The 26,317-nt window shown below is 36.7% G+C and overlaps 1 protein-coding gene across 8 annotated transcripts in view; it reads right to left on the bottom strand.

The window, feature by feature from the left end:
• The window catches only part of RAD51B (RAD51 paralog B), an 889,743-nt gene that overhangs the window by 822,945 nt on the left and 40,481 nt on the right, over positions 1 to 26,317 (bottom strand). For all 8 annotated transcript variants that reach the window (XR_013160322.1, XM_077122813.1, XM_077122815.1 and 5 more), the window contains exon 5: positions 1,206 to 1,342. Coding sequence is in view for 7 of the 8 variants with exons in the window: in XM_077122813.1 (XP_076978928.1) it covers positions 1,206 to 1,342 (137 nt within the window). In the remaining variant the exon portion in view is untranslated. The remainder of the gene's footprint in view (positions 1 to 1,205; positions 1,343 to 26,317) is intronic.

Here is a 26,317-nt window from a genome sequence, read left to right as displayed (position 1 = left end):
ATAGCCTTGCCTTAATTGGACATTTTCATGGCCTTAGAACTATAAACCTGCGACTTAATAAATTCCCCTTTTTAAAGCCAAAAAAAAGGTACTACTTACAATGGGCTCACACTGAAAGGAATGGATTAAATTTAAGAACATGTTTTTCTAGGATACATACAGCTTCAAACCACCACTATAGGAAATAGTATCTGAATTCCATGATCGGGGAGTAACATCTACCAATCATTCACTTAGCAAACATTTCTTGAGCATGAAATATAGATCAGCAGTGGGTTGGCTCTGAAGATACAAAAATATAACAGAAATTCAAAGAGATAGTACACCTGGGACATATACTCAGATAGAATGGATAATAAAAAGATGTAGAAAACAAAAGCAAGTAGCAAGTTCCAGGCAAAATAATCCATGGCCAGATAACACAGTTTCATCTAAATGGTACTCTATAGAGAGAAATAAGGGTGATACAATCAGATATAGACTCAAAGGACTATACTTTAACTAACACAACTAAGTTGAATCAAGTTTCCCAAGGTGTAAGCATACCTGCTTATGAATGTCAATGGGGAACAAGATTTATCTTCAGGTATGTAGAATTACTCAATGACTGAATGCTTCTCTTCAGAATGTTAGAGGTCCTTGACAAACTAAGGAAATAATTTCTTTCCAAAGGTAGATATACTTACTATTAGTGTGACTTCTTATAGTTAATACCACTCTATTTCAAAAATTAAAGAAAAATAATTCTTAATAAAAAATATTTTATGTACACTTGAAATTTGCAATTTTTCGATACACTAATATTTTCCTTCCAAGTAGAAATTACTTGAAAAACAGCTCATTTTTTCTTTCTTTTAATTCTCCCTCTTTCCCATTTTCTACTTACATTCCCACTGTTTTCTGAACTTCTTTCTTCCTGAGTTTCTACAAAACCCAGCTTACCCAATACCAATAAGAAAGGGACAGAAAAAAGAAACTGCTTCTTTGTTGTATGGTGTGTGAATAAAACTGTTGGATAAAAAAGAGAGAAAGAAACTGCTTCCTGTGTCAGTTTTAAAAGAAGCGTTCCCTTAAAACAATATCCAGCATTCATGATCTCAAAAAAAAAAAAAAGGTAAATGTTAACCTATTTGTAAAATGTTGCATGCTGCACATAAAAGTTACAAAAGTAAAGCTTCACCATGGAAAGTAATAATCTCTCCTACCTTTCAGCAGTAAATGCTGACTCTGTGTCAATGTACACAACAGCTCCTGCTAATCCTCCCATGTTGCTGGGTAAGGTAGCCAAAATGCTCATCATTATACAAAACTGAGTTTTTCCACAACCTGGTGGACCTGTAATCTAAAAAAAAAAAAAAAAAAATGTTATTTGTATAAACATAACAAGTTAGTAAAAGAAAAATCCTTTTAAAAGCATGTCAAATACACAGTCCAATTAACCAGGGTTCCTAAGAAAATTCAGCCCTAATGCCCTGTGGCATCCATTGTATGTTATGAATTAATTACTTGCCCATGCATCTGAATTTGTACTAGTTATACACCATCCTTGGGAGAATTAATAGTTACTCAAATCATCTCCTGTTCTATAGGTCAGATGAGAAAGTCTGGTTGAGAGAGGCTGGAATTCAGTTATCTTTTCATTATTAAGATATTCATAGTCTTAAAATAATTAAGAGTCTTTAATCCTTGGTGTAGCTTTTGTTACAAGTTGTCCGTCCTAAACAACTTTGAAGGAACAGGACGGCAGCATGAGAGTCTTCAGGATTCTGTCCCCACTTTGAACACCCAGCAAAAACTAAGGAAAACATCTTTTCTCAAAGCACCAGAAAACATTTAAAGGACTGCAGTAACAGGACAAATCAAGATAAGAGGTAGGCTCATTGTAAAATAACAAAAAGAGGTAGGCTCTTGTGTCACCTGGCTTGCCCAACCCCCACCCTCACTTGCCAGCCAATTCTCCCACAGTGCAGGTTAGTGATCCCAGTTCCAGAGCGAGCAGAGTAACCCTTGTGCACATACTGGGAGCATGTATATCTGGTTCAAACTCTCTGGTGATGCCCGGAGGGACTTGCTGTCCTAGAATTTGGCCTGCATGTGAAACTGGGATACAGACCTCTTCTATGAAGGCTGTGGGAAAGAAGTCAATTGGAAGCCTGGGGTAAGGGATCACTGGCTATAGGGCACACAGTACAGTGCCCAGGACCATGAGGAAACTCATTTCTAGACAAAAGAGGATATTCCTAGCTGTGTAAATGGAATTCCTAGGACCCCCACACACATGCACACACATACCCGAGACAAGACTATGCACAGAAAGGAAGAACCACGGAGGTCCTACTCTTTAGCCTCAAGCTACTCTCTAAACTCATTGTATGGATAAGCTCTGAAAGAAAGCAACAACACAGGTCAATCTACAAAGACTGAATCTAGATAATTTGTACTGTGAAATATATGTTTTGAAATTTTAGATTAGTTGAAAGCTATTTTGATATAATAAAATTTGAAATCAGAAGGGTATAGATGGGAACAAAGAGGAAATTAATCCTACACATACCCAAGTCCAATAGGAAAAAGTTTTTTAAATTTTTTGAAAATACCCCTGTGCTGATTTGAATCTATTATGTATCCCAGAAAAGCCACGTTTTAATCCTGATCCAATAATGTGGGAGCAACTGTTTATTTTAATTCTGATCCAACATTGTAGGGTGGAAACTTTAGATTGTGTCCATAGAGATGAGGCACGCCTAATTGTGGGATTTGATTTGCTTACTGGAGTCCTTTAAAAGGGGAAACATTTTGGAGACAGTTCACAGCAGATGCAGATAATTGGAGGGCAGTTGCTTCAGAGCTGACAGGTAGAGTCGATGTAGACATTTGAAGATTGAGACAGAAATAGCCCAGGTGCTAAGAAAGGACTCACAGAAATAGCCAGAACCTGAAAAGAAGAAATCTCCGGTCCCAGCAGATGCTAAGCTAAGAAATGAAATCCAAAGTTTTGTCCTGGTGCAGCTAAGTGAAGGCCCACAGATGCTTAGAGAAGAAGCCATTGGAATCAGAAACTGGAAGCAACAGAACCAGAAACAAGGCCCAACAAATACCAGCCTTCCCACATCAGCCTTCCTTGAGCCAAGGAATCTTTCCCTGGATGTCTTAGAACATATTTATGGCCTTAGAAATATAAACTTCTAACATATTAAATTCCCTTTTTAAAAGCCACTCCATTTCTGGTATATTGCATTCCAGCAGCTTAACAAACTAACACACCCCCCTTTTAAACATAAACTATTAGTCACATTGACTGTGGCATTCAAATTTTAACAATATACCTTTTGTGAAAATAACACTGATGAACCATTTTTTTGTGCATTTTTTTATCTTTATGGGTAAAGAGAAAGAATAGTAGGTGAGGAGGAGAAAAGGAAATCTCAGGGAGAGATGAAAATAAAAGTTTAAGACTGAACATATTATAGATATGAAGAAACTGACTCAGATACATTATGAAGTAGGAAGAAGTAAAAAGGGACGATCCCAAAGCCTACTTCATTTAGACTAGTGGTTCTCAAATTAAAGCAAGCATTAAATCACTCGGAGAACTTGAACAGCAGAGTTTATAAATCTCAGGAGCCTGAGAATTTACATTTCTAACAAATTCCCTAACGATGCTGATTCTTCTGTTCATTTCTAATAAATTCCCCGGTGATGCTGATGCTTCTCTACACTTTAAGAACCACTGTTTAAAAATTCAGACTAAATTAACAAGGTTCAACATTAAGAAAACAAATATTCACAAGTTAGAAATACATGCTGATGTATAATTGCTAAACTAATGACTTAGAAATTTAAGTTCTTAGAACTTTAAATAATACTACTACCAATAGTTGGCCAGATCATAAGTGATCAGTGAAGAAGGATCTCCAAACTTCTTTGATCACATAACCAGATCAGCTAAAAATAATAAGTGTACCTCCATATATGCCTACTTACTATACACATGCTATTTTACTAATAATACAAAAAATATTAAACATGCACAAAATAGAAATTAAAAAACATTTTAAACATTTAAAAATAGTTTAAAATCTTATTTATTCATTGGACAAAAAATATTGACTTTCATAAAACATCATTTTAAGAAAGAACAAAGATAATGAAAGTAAAAAAAATAACATTTTATTATGTTTAAAATATTTTTTTAAACATTTTGTGATTTGGTGATTGGAATACTGAGGCCCTACGTTCCCAGTTATTTCAGTATTGGAATGTCAAAGGCTACACAGCTGAAAACTGTATAATTGCAAAGACACACAGACTTGCTACAGCAGACACTTCCAGGAAGATGGCAGAGCAGAGTGGAGTGAGTTTACTCCTGCTCCATGAAACAAGACAGGGGACAGGTAGAAAATGACCAGGACAGCAGGTCCCAGGGTTTGAGTAAACAAGGAGGGTTCTTAGGCAGTTTTGGGGAAGAGAGCATTGGTGGGATCCAATGGGGTGAGCGAGCAGGTTGGGTCACTTGGATCCCCACTGAGCGGGCTGCAATGCACAAGGGAGGTGAGACAGGAGGGAGCTCACAGTCCTCCGCTCCAAACTGCATAGCTGCCAGCAGGATAGACTTCCCCACATGGCCGGGGCCCAGGCCTCAGGGCTGGGGGCAGGGGGCAGTGATCATTCAAGCCTGGTGTGGGAATCGCCAACCCGCAGGTACCGTGTCTAGCAGACCCTTCAGCCTACAAATCAGCTAAATCCCCTAGGCGCTGGTCCACTCTCCAGGGCCCCAGAGACCCGCCAATGGCCCACCCCAGGCTGAGAGCAGCACCCCTGCCTAGCACGCCATCCTCCAGTCACTTCGGCCAGGAGGGGCAGGGCTGAGGGAGGAGAAAACTCGGGCGCACCATCAGCTAGCCCAACGTAGTTAGTGTAAATCGGCTGCACTAGACTGGGAATGGAGAGCCTGAGGGAGGTGGAACCACATGGTCGCCACCAGCTAGGGAGAAGGCATAAGTGCAGGCAGGTTAACTCCCTATCTGCCTAGGCCTTTATTTTTATTTTTCACTGTATTTTTTTCTTAATATTTATTTTTTATTTTCTGCCTTTTTAAAATATATTCTTTCTATACATTTTAATTAGTAATGCAATTGTTCTTTTCATTATTTTTTATTTTTATAGATATTTTATATATTTTTACTCTTTATTTTCTATTTTTTATTTCACATATTATTTTTAGTGATATAATTTCATTTATTTTTATTATTACTATTATTACTTTTCTCTTAAATTTTCTATCCCTTTGTTCAGCACCAGCTTGAATTCACTCTTGGTATATTCTGGGGTGTCTCCTTTTGATTCAGGGGTCTGCTATGGTTGACGAGTATTTTTTGTTGTTATTGGTTTTGTGTTTCATATTTTTATTATATTATTATTTTATTTTATTATTATTATCTTCTCTTTTTTCATTCTTTTTTTCTGTGCGAGTGTGCATAGGCTGGGAGTCGAGCCTGGGTCTCCCACGTGGTGGGCATCCATTCTGCCACTGGAGTACCTGTACACCCCAGCCTAGCTTCTAATAGACCATTAAGTTGAATTGTTTCCCCTTACCTGAGATTCAGACCTTAATTTGGCAGAGAATAACCAGCAAAGTGCAAAAGGAAACGTTCAGCAAAAACCAAGTAAACACAAAACTTTAGAAGATTAAAGGAAATCAACTTGCAAAATATCCATAACAAGATAATCTGATGTCCTGAACACAACAGAGAATAACAAAGCAAAAGAAGATTCAAGCAGAAATGGCCCGGCCAATGACCAAATCAAAATTCGAGAGAGGACACAGAATATGGAACTACTCAAGGACATTTATAAAGAAATAAAGGATATCAGGAAGACACTAGAAAAGCATAAAGAAGAATTTGGGAGGTTAAATAGAAAACTGGTATACTAATCAGATGGTCAGGTATTAAAGAGAAACAAAAAGCAATCTACTACATAAAGGGAAAACACATAAGACTGAATATGGACTACTCAACAGGCACCACAGAAACAAGAAGGCAGTGATATGATATGTTTAAGATCCTGAATGAGAAAGGCTTTGAACTAAGAATTCTTCATCCAGCCAACTTATCCTTCAAAATTGAGGGAAGGATTAAAATCTTCAAGGACAAAGATACAGATAGAAGAACGACACAGAGGATCAACAATAAACAGAGAAACTAAACAATGGGATAAGTGAATTAGATCTAATAGACATATTTAGATTATTACACCCCAAACACCAGGATATGCATTCTTCTTTAATGCACATGGAACATTCTCCAGGAGAGATCATATGTTGGAACACAAACTGAGTTTTTATAAATTTAATAAGATTGAAATTATTCAAAGCACTTTCTCTGATCACAACAGAATAAAGTTGGAAATTAATAATCACCAAAGAACCAGAGCATTCACAAATATATGGAAATTAAACAACACACTGTTAAATAATCAGTGGGTCAAGGAAAAAATTACTTGAGAAATTGATAAATAACTGGCAACGAATGATAATGAGAATACAACATAGCAAAACTTACTGGAAGCGGCAAAGGCAGTGGTGAGAGTGAAATTTATAGTCAGAAATGCCTATATTAAAAAACAAGAAGAGCAAAACTTGAGGATTAACTGTTCACCTGAAGAATTTAGAGAAAGAACAGCAAACTAATCCCAAAGAAAATAAAACAAGAGAAATAATAAAGACTAAAGCAGAAATAAACAAACTGGAGAATAATAAAACAATAGAAAAAAATCAACAAAATCAAAAATTGGCTTTTTTAGAAAATAAAAAAAACTGAGGGTCCCTTAGCTAGACTAAGGCAAAAATAAAGAGGGAGGACATAAATAAACAAAATCAGAAATGAGAGAAGGGTCATTACCACACATCATGAAGAGATTTTTAAAAATCATAAGAGTATTTAATGAACAACTATATGCTAATAAACTAGACAACTTAGAAGAAATGGACAAATTCCTAGAAACTCACGAATTACCTATACTGACTCAAGAAGAAATAAAAGAGGCCAAGATGGCGGCTTTGCAAGGTGTGGGATTTAGTTCATCCTCCAGAACAGCTACTAAATAGCCAGGAACAGTACAGAACAACTTCTGGGGCCACATCAGTGACTGGACAAACAGCGTATACTAGTCTGGACCAGCTGGACCACTGGCGAGCCCCCCAGAACCGGAAAGTCTGCTAAAGTTAAAGGTACCAGATCATCTTATGCTGGCAGGGACTGCAAGCAGACAAGCAGCACATACTGGGCAGAACATGAAAAACAGAGAGTCCAGAGACTTCACAGGAAATTCTTTCAAACTGATGGGTTTCACCCTCAGGGAAGACTGATGCAGGAAGACTCTTTCCTCCTGGTAGGAGGCCAGTTTGGTCTGGGAAAATCTGACTGGGGTTTATAATACCTAAGTAGACCTTCTTAAGGGTGGTGGGGGAAAGGCACCATACAGGCAGAGCAAGAAACAAGAAAACAAGAACTGAAAAATTCTGCTCTGTTAAACAAAACCTAAGCTAGTGGTCCAGAATAAGCTGAACTGAATGTCAAAGAACAGATAGACAACAAAGTCATCCAGCAAGAAAATCCTAGGTAAAGAAGTGAAAACAATCTTCAGAATAAACTAATTAAGGTAATTAAATGCCTAGATGCCAGCAAAACTTAACAAATCACAATAAGAAAATTGAAGATATGGCCTAGTGGAAGTAACAAACCAACAATTCAAATGAGATACAGGAGCTAAAACAATTAATTCAGAATGTTTGAACAGACATGGAAAACCTCATCAAAACCCAAATCAATGAATTGAGGGGGGATGTAAAGAAGGCAAGGAATGAACAAAAAGAAGAAATCGAAAGTCTGAAAAAACAAATCACAGAACTTATGGGAATAAAAGGCACAGTAGAAGAGATGAAAAAAACAATACAAACCTACAATGGTGGATTTTGAGAGGCAGAACATAGGATTAGTGAACTGAGGGATGGAACATTTGAAATCCAACAAGCAAAAGAAAACATAGGGAAAAAAATGGAAAAATATGAGCAGGGACTCCGGGAATTGAATGACAGCATGAAGTGCACGAATATACGTATTGTGGGTGTCCCAGAAGGAGAAGAGAAGGGAAAACAAGGAGAAAAAGTAATGGAGGAAATTATCACTGAAAATTTCCCAACTCTTATGAAAGACTTAAAATAATAATCTATTTCCCAAACAGAATAGATTCAAATACAAATACTCCAAGACACTTACTCTCAGAATGTCAGAGGTAAAAGAGAAATCCTGAAAGCAGCAAGAGAAAAGCAATTCATCACATACAAGGGAAGCCCAATAAGACTGTGTAGATTTCTCAGCAGAAACCATGGAGGCTAGAAGACATTGGGATGACAGAAAAACTGCCAAGGAAGAATTCTATATCCAGCAAAACTGTCCTTCAAAAATGGGGGAGAAATTAAAACATTTTCAGACAAAAAATCACTGACAGAGACCAGCTCTGCAAGAAATACTAAAGGGGGCAGTAGAAGCAGATACAAAAAGGCAGGAGAGGTGTGCAGAAGAGTGTAGAAATGAAGACTATCAGTAAAGGTTAAAAGAAGAAAAATTAGATATGACATATAAAATCCAAAAGGCAAAATGGTAGGAGAAATTACTACCCGTACAGTAATAACACTAAACATTAATGATTAAACTCCCCAATCAAAAGACATAGGCTGGCAAAAGGGATTATAAAACAGGACCCATCTATATGCTGTCTACAGGAAACACATCTTAGACCCAAGGATAAACAAAGGTTGAAAGTGAAAGGTTGGGAAAAGATATTTCATGCAAACAATAATCAGAAAAGAGCAGGAGTAAGCTATACTAATGTTCAACAAATTAGACTTCAAATGTAAAACAGTAAAAAGAAACAAAGACGGACACTATGTATTAATAAAAGGAACAATTCAGCAAGAAGACATAACAATCATAAATATTTATGCACCAAGCCAGAATGCTGCAAACTACATGCAGCAAACACTGAAAACACTGAAAAGAGAAATAGACACATCTACCATAATAGGTGGAGACTTCAATTCTACACTCTCATCAATGGACAGAACATCTAGACAGAGGATCAATAAAGAAACAGAGAATTTAAATACTACAATAAATGAGCTAGATTTAACAGACCTTTGTAGAACATTACACCCCACAATAGCAGGATACACCTTTTCTCAAATGTTCATGGATCATTCTCAAGGATAGACCATATGCTGGGTCACAAGGCAAGTCTCAATAAATTTAAAATGATTGAAATCATACAAAACACTTTCTTAGATCATGAAAGAATGAGGTTGGAAATCAATAATAGGCAGAGTGCCAGAAAATTCACAAATATGTGGAGGCTCAACAACACACTCTTATACAACCAGTGAGTCAAGGAAGAAATTACAAGAGAAATCAGTAAATCTCGAGGCAAATGAAAATGAAAACACAACATATCAAAACTTATGGGATGCAGCAAAGGCAGTGCGAAGAGGGAAATTTATTGCCCTAAACGTGTATATCAAAAAAGAAGAAAGGGCAAAAAATCGAGGAATTAACAGTCCACTTGTTGGAAGACCTAGAGAAAGAACAGCAAACTAACCCCAAAGCAAGCAAAAGGAAAGAAATAATGAAGATTAAAGCAGAAATAAATGAAAATGAGAACACGCAAACAATTAAGAAAATCAACAAAACCAGAAGTTGTTCTATGAGAAAATCTGTAAGATTAACGGACCCTTAGCGAGGAGGACAAAAAGAAGAGGGAGGATGCAAATAAATAAAATCAGAAATGGAAGAGGAGACATAACCGCTGACCCTACAGAAATAAAGGAAATAATGAGAGGATACTATGAACAACTTTATGCTAATAAACTCGACAATGTAGATGAAATTGACAACTTTCTAGAAAAGTAAGAAAAACCAACATTGACTCCAGAAGAAATAACCGACCTCAACAAACCAATCACAAGTAAAGAAACTGAATCAGTCATTAAGAAGCTCCACAAAAAGAAAAGTCCAGGACAAGATGGCTTCACAAGTGAATTCTACCAAACATTCAAGAAAGAATTAGCACCAATCCTGCTCAAACTCTTCAAAAAAATTGAAGAGGAGGGAAAGCTACCTACCTCACTCTATGAAGCCAACATCACTCTCATACCAAAGCCAGAAAAAGATATAACAAAAAAAGAAAACTACAGACCATTGTCTCTAATGAATATAGATGCAAAAATCCTCAACAAAATTCTAACAAATCAAATCCAACAGCGCATTAAAAAAAGTCCACACCATGACCAAGTAGGATTCATCCCAGGTACGCAAGGATGGTTCAACATAAGAAAATAAATTAATGTAATACACCATATCAACAAATCAAAGAAGAAAAACCATGATTTGACAAAATTCAACATTCTTTCTTGTTGAAAACACTTCAAAAGATAGGAAGAGAAGGGAACTTCCTCAACATAATAAAGGGAATATATGAAAAGCCCACAACTAACATCATCCTCAATGGGTAAAAACTGAAAACTTTCCCCCTAAGATCAGGAACAAGACAAGGATGTCCACTATCACCACTGTTATTCAACATCGTGTTGGAAGTTCTAGCCAGAGCAATCAGACAAGAAAAAGAAATACAAGGCATCAAAATCGGAAAGGAAGAAGTAAAACTCTCACTGTTTGCAGATGATATGATACTATTTTTCAAAAACCCTGAAAAATCCACAGCAAAACTACTAGAGGTAATAAATGAGTACAGACAAGTGGCAGGTTACAAGATCAACACTCAAAAATCTGTAGTGTTTCTATACACTAGTAATAAACTGTTTGAGGGTGAAATCAAGAAACAAATTCCATTTACAATTGCAAGCAAAAGAATAAAATATTTAGTAATAAATTTAACTAAAGATACAAAAGACCCTACAAAGAAAACTAAAAGAAATGTCAAAAGAAATCACAGAAGACCTAAACAGATGGAAGGGCATACCGTGTTCAGAGATGGGAAGACTAAACATAGTTAAGAAGTCAATTCTACATAAATTGATTTACAGTTCAAATGAAATACCAATTAAAAACCCAAAAACTTACTTTTCAGAAATAGAAAAACCAATAGCCAAATTTATCTGGGAAGGCAGGGTGCCCCGAATAGCTAAAAGTATCCTGAGAAAGAAAAATGAAATTGGAGACCTCACGCTACCTGACTTTAAGGCATATTATGAAGCTACAGTGGTCAAAACAGCATGTTACTGACATACAGATATACTGACGAATGGAATCAAAGAGTGTTCAGATATAGACCCTCTCATCTATGGACAATTGATCTTTGATAATGCAGACAAGCCAACTCAGCTGGACAGAACAGTCTGTTCAATAAATGATGCCTAGAGAACTGGACATCCACATGCAAAACAATGAAAGAGGATCCATATCTCACACCCTATACAAAAATTAACTCAAAATGGATCAAAGACCTAAACATTAGATCTAAGACCATAAAACTTTTAGAAGAAAATGCAGGGAAATATCTTAGCAATCTTATAATAGGAGGCAGTTTTCTAGATCTGAAACCCAAAGCACGAGCACTGAAGAAAGAAAGAAATGGGAACTCCTCAAAATTAATACTTTTGTGCATCAAAGAACTTCGTCAAAAAAAGTGAAAAGACAGCTACACAATGGGAGAAAATATTTGGAAATGACATATCAGTTAAAAGTCTAGTATCCAGAATATATAAAGAGATGGTTCAACTCAACAACAAAAAGACAGACAACCCAATTACAAAATGGGCAAAAGACTTGAACAGACACTTCTCACAAGAGGAAATACAAATGGCCAAAAGGCACATGAAAAGATGTTCAACTTTCCTGGCTATTAGGGAAATGCAAATAAAACCACAATGAGATATGTTCTCACACCCACCAGAATGGCCATTATCAATAAAACAGAAAACGACAAGTGCTGGAGAGGATGTGGAGAAAGAGGCACATTATCCATTGTTGGTAGGAATGTCACGTGGTACAACTGCTGTGGAAGGCAGTGTGGTGGTTCCTCAGGAAGCTAAGTATAGAACTGCCATATGATCCAGCAATACCATTGCTAGGTATCTACTCAGAGGACATGATGGCAAGGACACAAATGGACATCTGCACACCAATGTTTACCACAGCATGATTTACAATTGCAAAGAGATGGAAACAGCCAAAATGTCCATCAACAGATGAGTGGCTAAATAAGCTGTGCTATATACATTTGATGGAATATTATGCAGCTGTAAGACAGAATAAAGTTATGAAGTATGTAACAACACTGAAGGACTGTAAGGACATTATGCTGAGTGAGATTAGCCAGAAACAAAAGGACAAATACTGTATGGTCTCACTGATATGAACTGACATTAGTGAATAAACTTGGAGAATTTCTTTGGCAGAGACCATCAGGAGATAGAAATAGGGTAACATACTGTGTAACTGGAGCTGAAGGGATACAGATTGTGCAGCAGGACTGATTGTAAAAACTCAGAAATGCATAGCATAATACTACCTAACTGTAATACAATTATGTTAGAACATGAATGAAGCTGACTGTGAGAATGATAGAGGGAAGAGGCCTGGGGGCACAAATGAAATCAGAAGGAAATATAGCAGATAAAGACTGAGATGGTATAATCTAGAAATGCCCTGAGTGTATAATGATAGTGACTAAATGTACAAATTTAAAAATGTTTTGCATGAGGAAGAACAAACCAATGCATTACTGCTGGGTGTTGAAAATAGATGGTAATTAATATTTTAAAATTTTAACTTATGTGTGAGACTAAAGCAAAAAGATTTGGTACAAATTTATATTTTGACTAGTGCATTTCCTAATATAACTTATGTGGACAGCTTAATTGAACATCATGAGTACCTGGAACCTTGAGTAGGGCATAAGATTTTGTAGGTTTGTCTAGAGTGATGCCCCAATAAATCACAGAGTGATTTAAACAGTGAGTAAAAAAGTATTTGCAACATCCCCTTGGGGGAATGGTGAGAAAGGGGTAAAATTCAACTTTCCCAAGTGCAGAATTCTTGATATTCTCACAAGCAGTGTGCATAACCAAAGCAACAGGCTGAGCCCTCAATCTTGGGGTTTTTTCCTATGAAACTTAATCTCACAGAGGATAGGCTAAGCCTACCCAAAATTAGGCCTAAGAGTCACCCCCAAGAGAACCTCTTTTGTTGCTCTGATATGACTTCTCTCTCACGGCCGACACAACAAACAAACTCACTGCCCTCCTCCTGCCTACATGGGAAATGACGCCCAGGGGTGTGAACCTTCCTGGCAATGTTGGACAGAAATCCTAGAATGGGCTGGGACTCAGCATCAAGGGATTGAGAAAACCTTCTTGACCGAAAGGGGGATGAACAAAATGAGACAAAATAAAGTGGCAATGCCTGAGAGATTCCAAACAATCGAGAGGTTATCCTGGAGGTTATTCTTTGCATTAAATAGATATCACCTTGTTAGTCAATGGAGAGGTTAGAGGAAACTGAAGATGTAGAGCTGTGTCCCAGTAGCCATGTTTCTTGAAGATGATTGTATAATGATATAGCTTACACAATGTTACTGTGTGATTGTGAAAACCTTGTGTCTGATGCTTCTTTTATCTACCTTATTAACAGACGAGTAAAACATATGAAGTAAAAATAAATAATACAAATAACAAATGTTAAATTTAGATCGAAATGCTAGTGATCAAGAAAGGGAGGGATAAGGGGTATGGTATGTATGAATTTTTGTCTGTTGTCTTTTTATTTCTTTTTCTGAATTGATGCAAATGTTCTATGAAATGATCATGAGATGAATATGCAACTAAAACAAAAAGAAGAAATAGAAGACCTCAACAAATCACAAGTAAAGAGATCCAAGCTGTCATCAAAAATCTTCCATAAAAAAAAAAAGCCCAAGACCAGATGGCTTCACAGGAGAATTTTATCAAACATTTCAAAAAGAACTAACATCAATCCTGGTCAAACTCTTCCAAAACACGGAGGACTCTTTTTATGAAGTTAATATCACTCCAATACCAAAATTGGATAAAGATGCTATAGGAACAGAACTATAGACCAACCTCACTAATGAACACAGATGCAAAAATTCTTAACAAAATACTAGCAAATTGTATCCAATGCCACATTAAAAGAATTATACATCATGATCAAGTGGGATTCATAGCAGGAATACAAGGGTGGTTAAACTTAAGAAAATCAATCAATGTAATACAGCACACTAAAAAATCAAAAGGGAAAAATCAGAGGATCACATCGATTGATGCTGAAAACAGCATTCAACAAAATCTAGCATCTTTCCCTGATAAAAACACTTCAGAGGTTAGGAATCGAAGGAAATGTTCTCAGTATCATAAAGGGCACATATGAAAAACCCAACATCATATTTAAAGGTGAGAAATTGAAAGTATTCTCCTGAAGATCAGGAATGATAATAGGATGCCCATTGTCATCTCTATTATTCAATATTGTACTAGAAGTACTAGCTGGAGTGATTAGAAAGGAGAAAGAAATAAAAGGCATCCAAATAGGAAAGGAAGAAGTAAAACTTTCATTATTTGCAGATGATATGATCCTATACTTTAAAACCTTGAGAAATCTACAGCAAAACTACTTGAGCTAATAAATTCAGCAAAGTGGTGGGATAAAAGATTAATGTACAAAAAACAGTAATGTTTCTATACACAAGCAATGACCTATCTGAGGTGACAACTAAGGAAAAAATTCCATTTAGAATAGCAACCAGAAGAATCAAATATCTAGGATAAGCCTAACCAGGTATGGCAAGGACTTATACACAGAAAATTACAAAAAATTGCTGAAAGAAATTTTAAAATGACCTAAATAGATTGAAAGATATTCCATGCTTATAGACAGGAATGTTGAATATCAACAAGATGTCAATTCTACCCAAACTGATCTACAGATTCAATAATACCAATAAAAATCTCAAAAACCTAGTTTGATGTCTTGGAGGAGCTGGTTATCAAATTTATATGGAAGGAAAAAAGACCCTAGATAGCTAAAGATATCCTAAAAAAACATGAGTGAAGTGGGAGGACTATCATTTCCTGACTTTAAAGGTTACTATAAAGCCACAGTGGTCAAAACAGCATGTTACTGGCATAAAGATAGAAGGACTGACCAGTGGAATAGAATCAAGAGTGTGGAGAGTGACCCCTAAATTTATGGACATTTGATCTTCAATAAGGCCCCCAAATCCGCTGAACTGGGACAGAATAGTCTTTTCAATAAATGGGCATGGGAGAACTGGATTTCAATAGCCAAAAGAATGAAAGAGGACCCCAAACTTACATCTTATACAAAAATTACTTCAAAATGGATTCAAGATCTAAGTGTAAGAGCCAGTAGCATAAAACTTCTAGAAGAAAATATAGGGAAACATCTTGAAGATCTAGTAATAGGAGGTAACTTCTTAAACTTTACACCTAAAGCACAAGCTGCGAAAGATAAAAACAGACAAATGGGAACTCCTTAAGATCAAGAGCCTCTGAGCCTCAAAGGATTTTGTTAAAAATGTGAAGAGGCAGCCAGCTCAATGGGAGAAAAGATTTGGAAACCACATATCAGATAAAGGCTTGATATCCTGTGTACATAAAGAAATTATACAGCTCAACAACAAAAAGAACAAACAACCCAATTATAAAATGGGCAGAGGAAATGAATCGGTACTTTTCTGAAAAGCAAATACAGATGGCTAAAAAGCACATGAAGCTCATCTTCACTGGCTATAAGGGAGATGCAAATTAAGACAACAAGTAGATATCTCCTCACACCTATAAGAATGGCTGCTATTAAACACAGAGATAACTACAAAAGTTGGAGGACGTGCACACATAGAACACTTATTCATTTTTGGTGGGAATATATAAAGGTGTAGCCACTGAGGAAGACAGTTTGGCGATTCCTCAGAAAACTAAATATTGAGTTGCCCTATGACCTGGCAATATCAATACTCAGTAAATACCCAGAAGAGGTGAGGGCAATGACACAAACAGACATTTGCATGCCAATATGCATAGTGACCTACTCACAACTGCCAAGAGATGGAAACCATCCAGGTGCCCATCAACAGGTGAGTGGATAAACTAAATGTGGTATATACTTGTACAATGGAATATGACCCAGCAGTAAGATGAAATGATGTCCCAAAACATATGACAACATAGATGAACCCTGAGGACATAATGCTGAATAAAGTAAGTCAGTCACAAAAGGAGAGATACTGTATGATTTCATTACTAAGACTCTGGTAAAGGTAATCTCGGAGGTTACATCATAGAATATGACAGGCCTAGAGGTACAAAAAAGCTAGAGATAGAGGAAAGGCTACCCAGAGAGGTTGAATCTAAATGCAAGGCAACAGATAGAATGATGGTAGCTAATTAATGGGTTTATGAGTAACACTGCCATATTGAATATGAATATGATTGAAAGGGGATGTAAGGTGCCATGTAATCCTCTGATTACATTTACGATTATAAATAAGTTCTCACATAAACTATTTCAATGGTTTGAAAGTGAACAAAGAGTCAAAGTTAGAAGGAATAAGGAGGAAAACTAAAAATGCATGCGATGGCCAATAGTTAACAGGAAGACATCAACAGTACCACAGCACTACCAGGGGCAACTAACTGGAGGGAGGAGTGGAACAAATGATAAAGGGTAGTTTTGATTAGACAGTTGGTAACATGTTTGCCAGTTCTTTGTGGCTATAGAGAAATTAAAACTGTCTAAAAATTGAGAGTGCTGCCGATTGTACAACCAATCAAAGGTACTGTGTTTTAGTTTATAAGCTGCTGGAATGCAATATTCTAGAAACAGAACAATCTTCAAAAAAAGGGAAGTTATAGTTTCCTTGGAGGACTGGGGAGAAGGGAGGAAATATTCAACTTCTACATTTGGAGAATTTCTGATATTCTCACAAGCAGTGGGGACAACCAAATCAACAGGCTGAGACCTCGATCTTCATAAGTTCATCCTTGTGAAACTTATTCTTGCAAAGAATAGGCTAAGTCTACTGATAATTATGCGTAAGAGTCACTTCCATAGAACTTCTTTTGTTGCTCAGATGTGGCCTCTCTCTCTAAGCCAACTCAGCAGGTAAACTCACTGCTCTCCATCCTACATGGGACATGACTCCCAGAGGTGTAAATCTCCCTGGTAATGTGGGATAGAATTCACGGGATGAGACAGGGCCTGACATCAAGGGATTGATGAGAAAACCTTCTTGACCAAAAAGAAGAAGAAAGAAATGAGATAAAATAAAGTTACAGTGGCTGAGAGATTTCAAACAGAGGTGAGAGGTTATCCTGAAGGTTATTCTTATGTATTATATAGATATCCCCTTTTAGTTGACAGTGTATAAGAGTGGCTGGAGAGAAGTACCTGAAAATGTTGAGCTGTGTTCCAGCAGCCTTGATTCTTGAAGATGATTGTATAAAAATACAACTTTTTGACTTCCAGGCCAAGATGGCAGCTTAGCAATGTGCACATTTTACTTTGTCCTCCAGAACAACTACTAAATAACCAGAAACACTACAGAACAGCCCCTGGGGCCACGTCACTGACCAGACACACAGCGTACACCAGTCTGGACCAGCTGGACCAGCTGCAAGCCTCCCCAGAACCGTGAATTCCCCAAGCCTGAAAATGTAGAGCTGTGTTCCAGTAGCCATGTTTCTTGATGATGATTGAACAATTATATAGCTTTCACAATGTGACTCTGTGAATGTGAAAACCTTGTGTCTGATGCTCCTTTTAACTACCATATCAACAAAAGAGTAGAACATATGGAATAAAAATAAATAATAGGGGGAACAAATGTTAAAATAAATTTAGTTTGAAATGTTAGTGGTAAATGAAAGCGAGGGGTAAGGGATATGGTATGTATAACTTTTTTTTCTCTATTATCATTTTATTTCTTTTTCTGTTGACTTTTTCTTTTTCTAAATTGATGCAAATGTAATGCATCAATTTAGATGAATTGTAAGAAATGTAAGAATTGTAAGAATTGTAAGAAATGTAAGAAATGATGAATATGCAATTATGTGATGATATTAAGAATTACTGATTATATATGTAGAATGGAATGATATCTTATTGTTTTGTTAATTTTTTTAATTAATAAAAAATGATCTTTAGAAAAAAAGAAAATTTGCTGTAATACAGATTAGTATTTACATTGAAATGTTTTGAAATTTCAAAGCAATTGCAATTCTCATTTAGTACAAAAATGTAATAGATCTTATAATAAAGATGCAACATTTCATAGGAACAGCATCTTATACTTGAGTAGTGTGTCTGCTGGCATAGACTCCACATGGTAAAATAAAAATTAACTCCTTTCATGACATCCAGGGGTGAAAGTCTACTTGGTGATGTGGGAGAGGACTCACAGGGATGAATCCAGACCTGGCACCGTGGGAACAACAATTACATCCTGACCAAAATGGGGAAAAGAAGTACAATTAATAAAGTATCAGTGGCAGAGAGAGTTCAAATAGAGTCAAGAGGCTACTCTGGAGGTTGCTCTTATGCAAGCTTCAGGTAGACCTTGCTACCTGTCATAACCTGCCAACCCCCAATCAGGACTATTCTAGCCAATCCTAAAGAACATGTAGGGCAATATATAAGATTCCACAAGGGTTCAAGGCACTAGAGTAACTTTCCAGAAACCTACAACCTCCAGATGGGTCGCTGGTCCAGATAAGTCCTGAAACCTAGAGGACCCAACCTCTCCAGAACATCTGATAGTTCCATCTCCCTACCCCACATTAGTGACAGACCCTTGTAATATCAAAAATTTAGAATTGCCATAGTCCAAACAATCCCAAAGAGAGGTATGGAAAGATTAAAGGTGATGGTGGAATTAAACATAGAAGGTAAGACTTAACGAATCAATACGAATGCTGAATCATTAAATTGATATCCCTTTTAGTCTCCAGTATTTTTAGAGCAGCTAGAAGTAAAAACCTGAAATTGTGAAACTGTAACCCATGTCAAAGTCTGAACTACGTTCTACAACTCATTATGGTTCTGTGCTTTGAAACTTATAGCTTTTTTTTATATATATGTTACTGTTCACAAAAAAGGAAGGAAAAAATAAGTCGATTGTGATGAAAAAGAAGTATTTAAGCCCTTTAGCCTCCTATGTTCTGGAGCAACTATAAAGAAAAATATGAGAGGATCATATGGTAACCCATGACAAACTCTGGGATCTATCCTGGTACCACTTGATGAAGAGAACTTTGAAAACTATTGCTTTTTTATGTCTTTGCTTTCTTTATACGTTATATTATACAATAAAAAACGTCAAAAAATTAACTCCCTTGATATTGTGAGCCACTGATTGTACACCATGTATGGAATGTTTGTATGTTAATAATGTATGTGCTTGTACATTGTTGTATCAATAAAATTTTTTTTTAATTAAAAAATAATAATAATAAAATAAAATAACCAGAAACACTACAGAATAGCTCCTGGGGCCACGTCACTGACCAGACACACAGCGTACACCAGTCTGGACCAGCTGCGAGCCTCCCCAGAGCCATGAATTCCCCAAGTAATACTGGCCGGTGCCCCTCCCCTACAGGCTGCTTCCCAGAGGGGAAAGGAAAGAGACTTTACCAGCAGAAGGGGCTGAGTCCAACCAAATGCCAATTGTGGGATTAATTAAAAAATTCTGACTACTAAAAATAGGCTCCCAGCTCAGGTGAACCTGATCAAAGCTGAGGTCCCTCATTTTTGCCCCAATGCCAAGGGGGCAGGGTTGACAGAAAAAGAAAAAAAAAAAAAGAAACAGATGTTTTTCTGGCCGTGTTTCTAGAAAGTCTTGACGGCCTTTGGATACAGCAGCAGGGCTTCTCGGGCTGCAAATGCCCCAGGCATAGGCAGAAACAAGTTCCTTTGAGGGCTTGTCTGGAGCCTGTGCCTTCCCCAGGGGAGGGGTGAAGCTCAACTCAGGTGGAATCCCGCCCTCAAGGAATTCAGACATCAGGGCCTGGTAATTCGAAGCCATTAAAACCAGCCTACAACCTCTCCTCCGTCTCCACCACGCCCTCAACAGAGAGAGTCTACCAAAGTTAAAGGTACCGCATCATCTTATGCTGGTGGGTCCTGCAGGCAGACAAGCACCACACACTGGGCAGGATAAGAAAAACAGAGTTCAGAGACTTCACAGGAAAGTCTTTCAACCTGCTGGGTCTGACCCTCAGGGAAAACTGAAACAGGTGACTCTTTCTTTTCTCCTGACAGGAGGCCAGTTTGGTCAGGGAAATTCTGGTTGGGGTCTATAATACCTAAGTAGACCCTCCTAAGGGTTGGGGGAAGAAGGCACTATACAAGCAGGGCAAGAATCAAGAAAACAACAACTGAAAAACTCTCCTCTGTTAAACAAAACCTAAGCTAGAGGTCCAGAAAAAGCTGAACTGAATGTCAAAGAACAGACAGACAATAAACTCATACAGCAAGAAACCCCTAGGTAAAAGAAGTGAAAGCAATCTCCAGTATAAACTAATTAAGGTAATTAAATGCCTAGATGCTGGCAAAATATAACAAAACACACTAGGAAAATTGAAGATATGGCCCAGTCAAAGGAACAAACCCACAATTCAAATGAGATACAGGAGCTGAAACAATTAATTCAGAATATACGAAAGACATGGAAAACCTCATCAAAAACCAAATCAGTGAATTGAGGGAGGATATAAAGAAGGCAAGGAATGAACAAAAAGAAATCGAAAGTCTGAAAAAACAAATCAAAGAACTTATGGGAATGAAAGGCACAGTAGAAGAGATGAAAAAACAATGGAAACCTACAATGGTAGATTTCAAGAGGCAGAGGGTAGGATCAGTAAACTGGAGGACAGAACATCTGAAATCTGACAAGCAAAACAAAATATAGGGAAAAAAATGAAAAAATATGAGCAGGGACTCAGGGAATTGAATGACAGCATGAAGTGCACGAACATACGTGTTGTGGGTATCCCAGAAGGAGAAAAGAAGGGAAAAGGAGGAGAAAAACTAATGGAGGAAATGATCAATGAAAATTTCCCAAATCTTATGAAAGACTGAAAATTACAGATCCAAGAAGTGCAGCATACCCCAAAGAGAACAGATCCAAATAGACGTACTCCAAGACATTTACTAATCAGAATGTCAGAAAAAGAGAGAATCTTAAAAGCAGCAAGAGAAAAGCAATCCATCACATACAAGGAAAGCCCAATAAGACTATGTGTAGATTTCTCAGCAGAAGCCATGGGGGTGAGAAGACAATGGGATGATATATTTAAATTATTAAACGAGAAAAACTGCCAACCAAGAATTCTATATCCAGCAAAATTGTCCTTCAGAAATAAGAGAGAAATTAAAACATTTTCAGACAAAAAATCACTGAGAGAATTTGTGATCAAGAGACCAGCTCTGCAAGAAATACTAAAGGGAGCACTAGAGACAGATATGAAAAGACAGAAGAGAGAGGTGTGGCGAAGACTGTAGAAAGGAAGACTATGAGTAAAGGTAAAAAGAAGGAAAATTAGATATGACATATAAAATCCAAAAGGCAAAATGGTAGAAAAAGTACTAACCATACAGTAATAACACTGAATGTTAATGGATTAAACTCCCCAATCAAAAGACATAGTCTGGCAGAATGGATTAAAAAACAGGACCCTTCTATATGCTGTCTCTCCTCAAAGGACATGAGGGCAAGGACACAAACGGACATTTGCACACCATTGTTTATAGCAACATTATTTACAATTACCAAGAGATGGAAACAGCCAAAATGTCCATCAACAGATGGGTGGCTAAACAAACTGTGGCATATACATACGATGGAATATTATGCAGCTGTAAGAGAGAGTAAAGTTATGAAGTATGTAACAACATGGATGGACGTTAAGGACATTATGCTGAGTCTGATTAGCCAAAAACAAAAGGACAAACACTGTATGGTCTCACTGATATGAACTGACATTAGTAAATAAACTTGGAATATTTCGTTGGTAACAGAGACCATCAGGAGATAGAAATAGGGTAAGATATTGGGTAATGAGAGCTGAAGGGAAACAGATTGTGCAACAGGACTGAATATAAAAACTCAGAAATGGACAGCACAATACTACCTAACTGTAATACAACTATGTTAAAACACTGAATGAAGCTGAATGTGAGATGATAGAGGGAGGAGGGCTGGAGGAATAAATGAAATCAGAAAGAAAGACAATAAAGATTGAGATGGTATAATCTAAGAATGCCAAGAGTGTATAATGATAGTGACTAAATGTACAAATTTAAAAAATATTTTTGCATGAAGAACAGAGGAATGTCATTACTGCAGGGTGCTAAAAATAGATGATAATTAATATTTTTAAATTTCAACTTACATGTGAGACTAAAGCAAAAAATGTTTATTTGGTACAAAATTTATACTTTGACTAGTGCATCTCCTAATATAACTTATGTAGATAGTTGGTTGAACAACATAAGTACATGGAAGCTTGGGGAGGACATGAGATTTTGTTGGTTTGTCCAGAGTGATGCCCTGAAGAATCCCAGAGTGATTTGATCAGTGAGTGGAAAAGTATTTGCAAAGTCCTCTTTGGGGAATGGTGAAAACGGGGGAAAATTCAACTTCCCCAAGTTGAATTCTTGATATTCTCACAAGCAGTGTGGACAAACAAAGCTACAGGCTGAGCCCCCAGTCTTGGGGTTTGTTCATACGAAACTTAACCCCCCAAAGGATAGGTCAAGCCTACTTAAAATTAGGTCTAAGAGTCGCCCCCAAGAGAACCTCTATTGTTACTCAGATGTGGCCTCTCTCTCCAGCCAAAGCAACAAGCAAACTCACCACTCTCCCCCTGTCTACATGGGACATGATTCCCAGGGGTGTGGCCCTTCCTGGCAACGTGGGACAGAAATCCTAGAATGAGCTGGGACTCAGCAACAAGGGATTGAGAAAACCTTCTCGACTAAAAGGGGGAGGAGTGAAATGAGACAAAGGGTCAATGGCTGAGAGATTCCAAACAGAGTCGAGAGGTTATCTTGGAGGTTATTCTTATGCATTAAGTAGATATCACCTTGTTATCCAAGATGTAATGGCTGGAGGGAACTGCCTGAAAATGTAGAGCTGTGTTCCAGTAGGTATGTTTCTTGATGATGATTGTATTATGATGTAGCTTTCACAATGTGACTGTGAGATTTTTGAAAACCTTGTGTCTGATGCTCTTTTTATCTACCTCATCAACAGATGAGTAGAACATATGGAATAAAAATAAATAATAGGGGGAACAAATGTTAAAATAAATTTAGTTTGAAATGCTAGTGATCCAATGAAAGGGAGGGGTAAGGGGTATGGTATGTATAATCTTTTTTTTCTGTTTTCGTTTTATTTTTCTGTTGTCTTTTTCTTTTTCTGAATTGATGCAAATATTCTAAGAAAAGATCATGATAATGAATATGTAACTATGTGATGATATTGTAAATTACTGATTATACATGTACAATGGAATGAGCATATGTTAAGAATGTGTTTCTTTCTTGTAATATCTTTTTTAAAAATTAATAAAATTAAAAATACAACTTTTACTATGTGACTGTATGATTATGAAAATCTTATGTCTGATGCATCCTTTTTTTTACATTTTTTTATTAATTAAAAAAAATTAACTAATACAACATTTAGAAATCATTCCATACTACATATGTAATCAGTAATTCTTAATATCATCACATAGATGTATGATCATCATTTCTTAGTACATATGCATCGATTTAGAAAAAGAAATAGCAAGACAACAGAAAAAAATAAAATGATAATATAGAGAAAAAATAAAAATAAAAAATACAAAAATATATAAGAAAAAAACAAAAAAAACTAGAGCTCAGATGCAGCTTCAATCAGTGTTTTAACATAATTACATTACAATTAGGTAGTATTGTGCTGTCCGTTTTGTTTTTTTTTTTTTTTAGAAATCATACCATTCTACATGTGCAATCATTAATTCTTAACATCATCACATAGATGCATGATCATCGTTTCTTAGTACATTTGCATCGGTTTAGAAGAACTAGCAATACAACCGAAAAAGATATAGAATGTTAATATAGAGGAAAAAAATAAAAGTAATAATAGTAAGAACAAAACAAAACAAAACAAAACAAAAACCTATAGCTCGGATGCAGCTTCATTCAGTGTTTTAACATGATTACTTTACAATTAGGTATTATTGTGCTGTCCATTTTTGAGTTTTTGTATCTAGTCCTATTGCACAGTCTGTATCCCTTCAGCTCCAATTACCCATTATCTTACCCTGTTTCTAACTCCTGCTGAACTCTGTTACCAATGACATATTCCAAGTTTATTCTCGAGTGTCGATTCACATCATTGGGACCATACAGTATTTGTCTTTTAGTTTTTGGCTAGACTCACTCAGCATAATGTTCTCTAGGTCCATACATGTTATTACATGCTTCATAAGTTTATCCTGCCTTAAAGCTGCATAATATTCCATCGTATGTATATACCACAGTTTGTTTAGCCACTCGTCTGTTGATGGACATTTTGGCTGTTTCCACCTCGTTGCAATTGTAAATAATGCTGCTATAAACATTGGTGTGCAAATGTCCGTTTGAGTTTTTGCCCCTAATTCCTTTGAGTAGATTCCCAGCAATGGTATTGCTGGGTCGTATGGCAATTCTACATTCAGCTTTTTGAGGAACCGCCAAATTGCCTTCCACAGTGGTTGCACCATTTGACATTCCCACCAACAGTGGATAAGTGTGCCTCTTTCACCGCATCCTCTCCAGCACTTGTCATTTTCTGTTTTGTTGATAATGGCCATTTTGGTGGGTGTGAGATGATATCTCATTGTGGTTTTGATTTGCATTTCTCTAATGGCCAGGGACATTGAGCATCTCTTCATGTGCCTTTTGGCCATTTGTATTTCCTCCTCTGAGAGGTGTCTATTCAAGACTTTTTCCCATTTTGTAATTGGGTTGTCTTTTTGTTGTTGAGTTGAACAATCTCATTATAAATTCTGGATACTAGACCTTTATCTGATATGTCGTTTCCAAATATTGATTCCCATTGTGTAGGCTGTCTTTCTACTTTCTTGATGAAGTTCTTTGATGCACAAAAGTGTTTAATTTTGAGGAGTTCCCATTTATTTATTTCCTTCTTCAGTGCTCTTGCTTTAAGTTTACGGTGCATAAAACCGCCTCCAATTGTAAGATTCATAAGATATCTCCCTACATTTTCCTCTAACTGTTTTATGGTCTTATACCTAATGTTTAGATCTTTGATCCATTTTGAGTTAACTTTTGTGCAGGGTGTGAGATATGGGTCTTCTTTCATTCTTTTGCATATGGATATCCAGTTCTCTAGGCACCATTTATTGAAGAGACTGTTCTGTCCCAGGTGAGTTGGCTTGACTGCCTTATCAAAGATCAAATGTCCATAGATGAGAGGGTCTATATCTGAGCACTCTATTCGATTCCATTGGTCGATATATCTATCTTTATGCCAATACCATGCTGTTTTGACCACTGTGGCTTCATAATATGCCTTAAAGTCAGGCAGTGCGAGACCTCCAGCTTCGTTTTTTTTCCTCAAGATGTTTTTAGCAATTCGGGGCACCCTGCCCTTCCAGATAAATTTGCTTATTGGTTTTTCTATTTCCGAAAAATAAGTTGTTGGGATTTTGATTGGTATTGCATTGAATCTGTAAATCAATTTAGGTAGGATTGACATCTTAACTATATTTAGTCTTCCAATCCATGAACACGGTATGCCCTTCTTCTGTGATTTCTTTTAGCAGTTTTTTGTAGTTTTCTTTATATAGGTTTTTTGTCTCTTCAGTTAAAATTATTCCTAGGTATTTTATTCTTTTAGTTGCAATTGTAAATGGGATTCGTTTCTTGATTTCCCCCTCCGCTTGTTCATTGCTACTATATAGAAACGCTACAGATTTTTGAATGTTGATCTTGTAACCTGCCACTTTGCTGTACTTGTTTATTAGCTCTAGTAGTTTTGTTGTGGATTTTTCTGGGTATTCGACGTATAGTATCATATCGTCTGCAAACAGTGATAGTTTTACTTCTTCCTTTCCAATTTTGATGCCTTGTATTTCTTTTTCTTGTCTAATTGCTCTGGCTAGAACCTCCAACACAATGTTGAATAATAGTGGTGATAGTGGACA

Source organism: Tamandua tetradactyla, chromosome 12 (genome assembly GCF_023851605.1).
Source record: "Tamandua tetradactyla isolate mTamTet1 chromosome 12, mTamTet1.pri, whole genome shotgun sequence".
Taxonomy (NCBI): domain Eukaryota; kingdom Metazoa; phylum Chordata; class Mammalia; order Pilosa; family Myrmecophagidae; genus Tamandua; species Tamandua tetradactyla.
The sequence above is the reverse complement of the archived record's forward strand: the minus strand, read 5'-3'. Positions and strand labels throughout refer to the sequence as shown.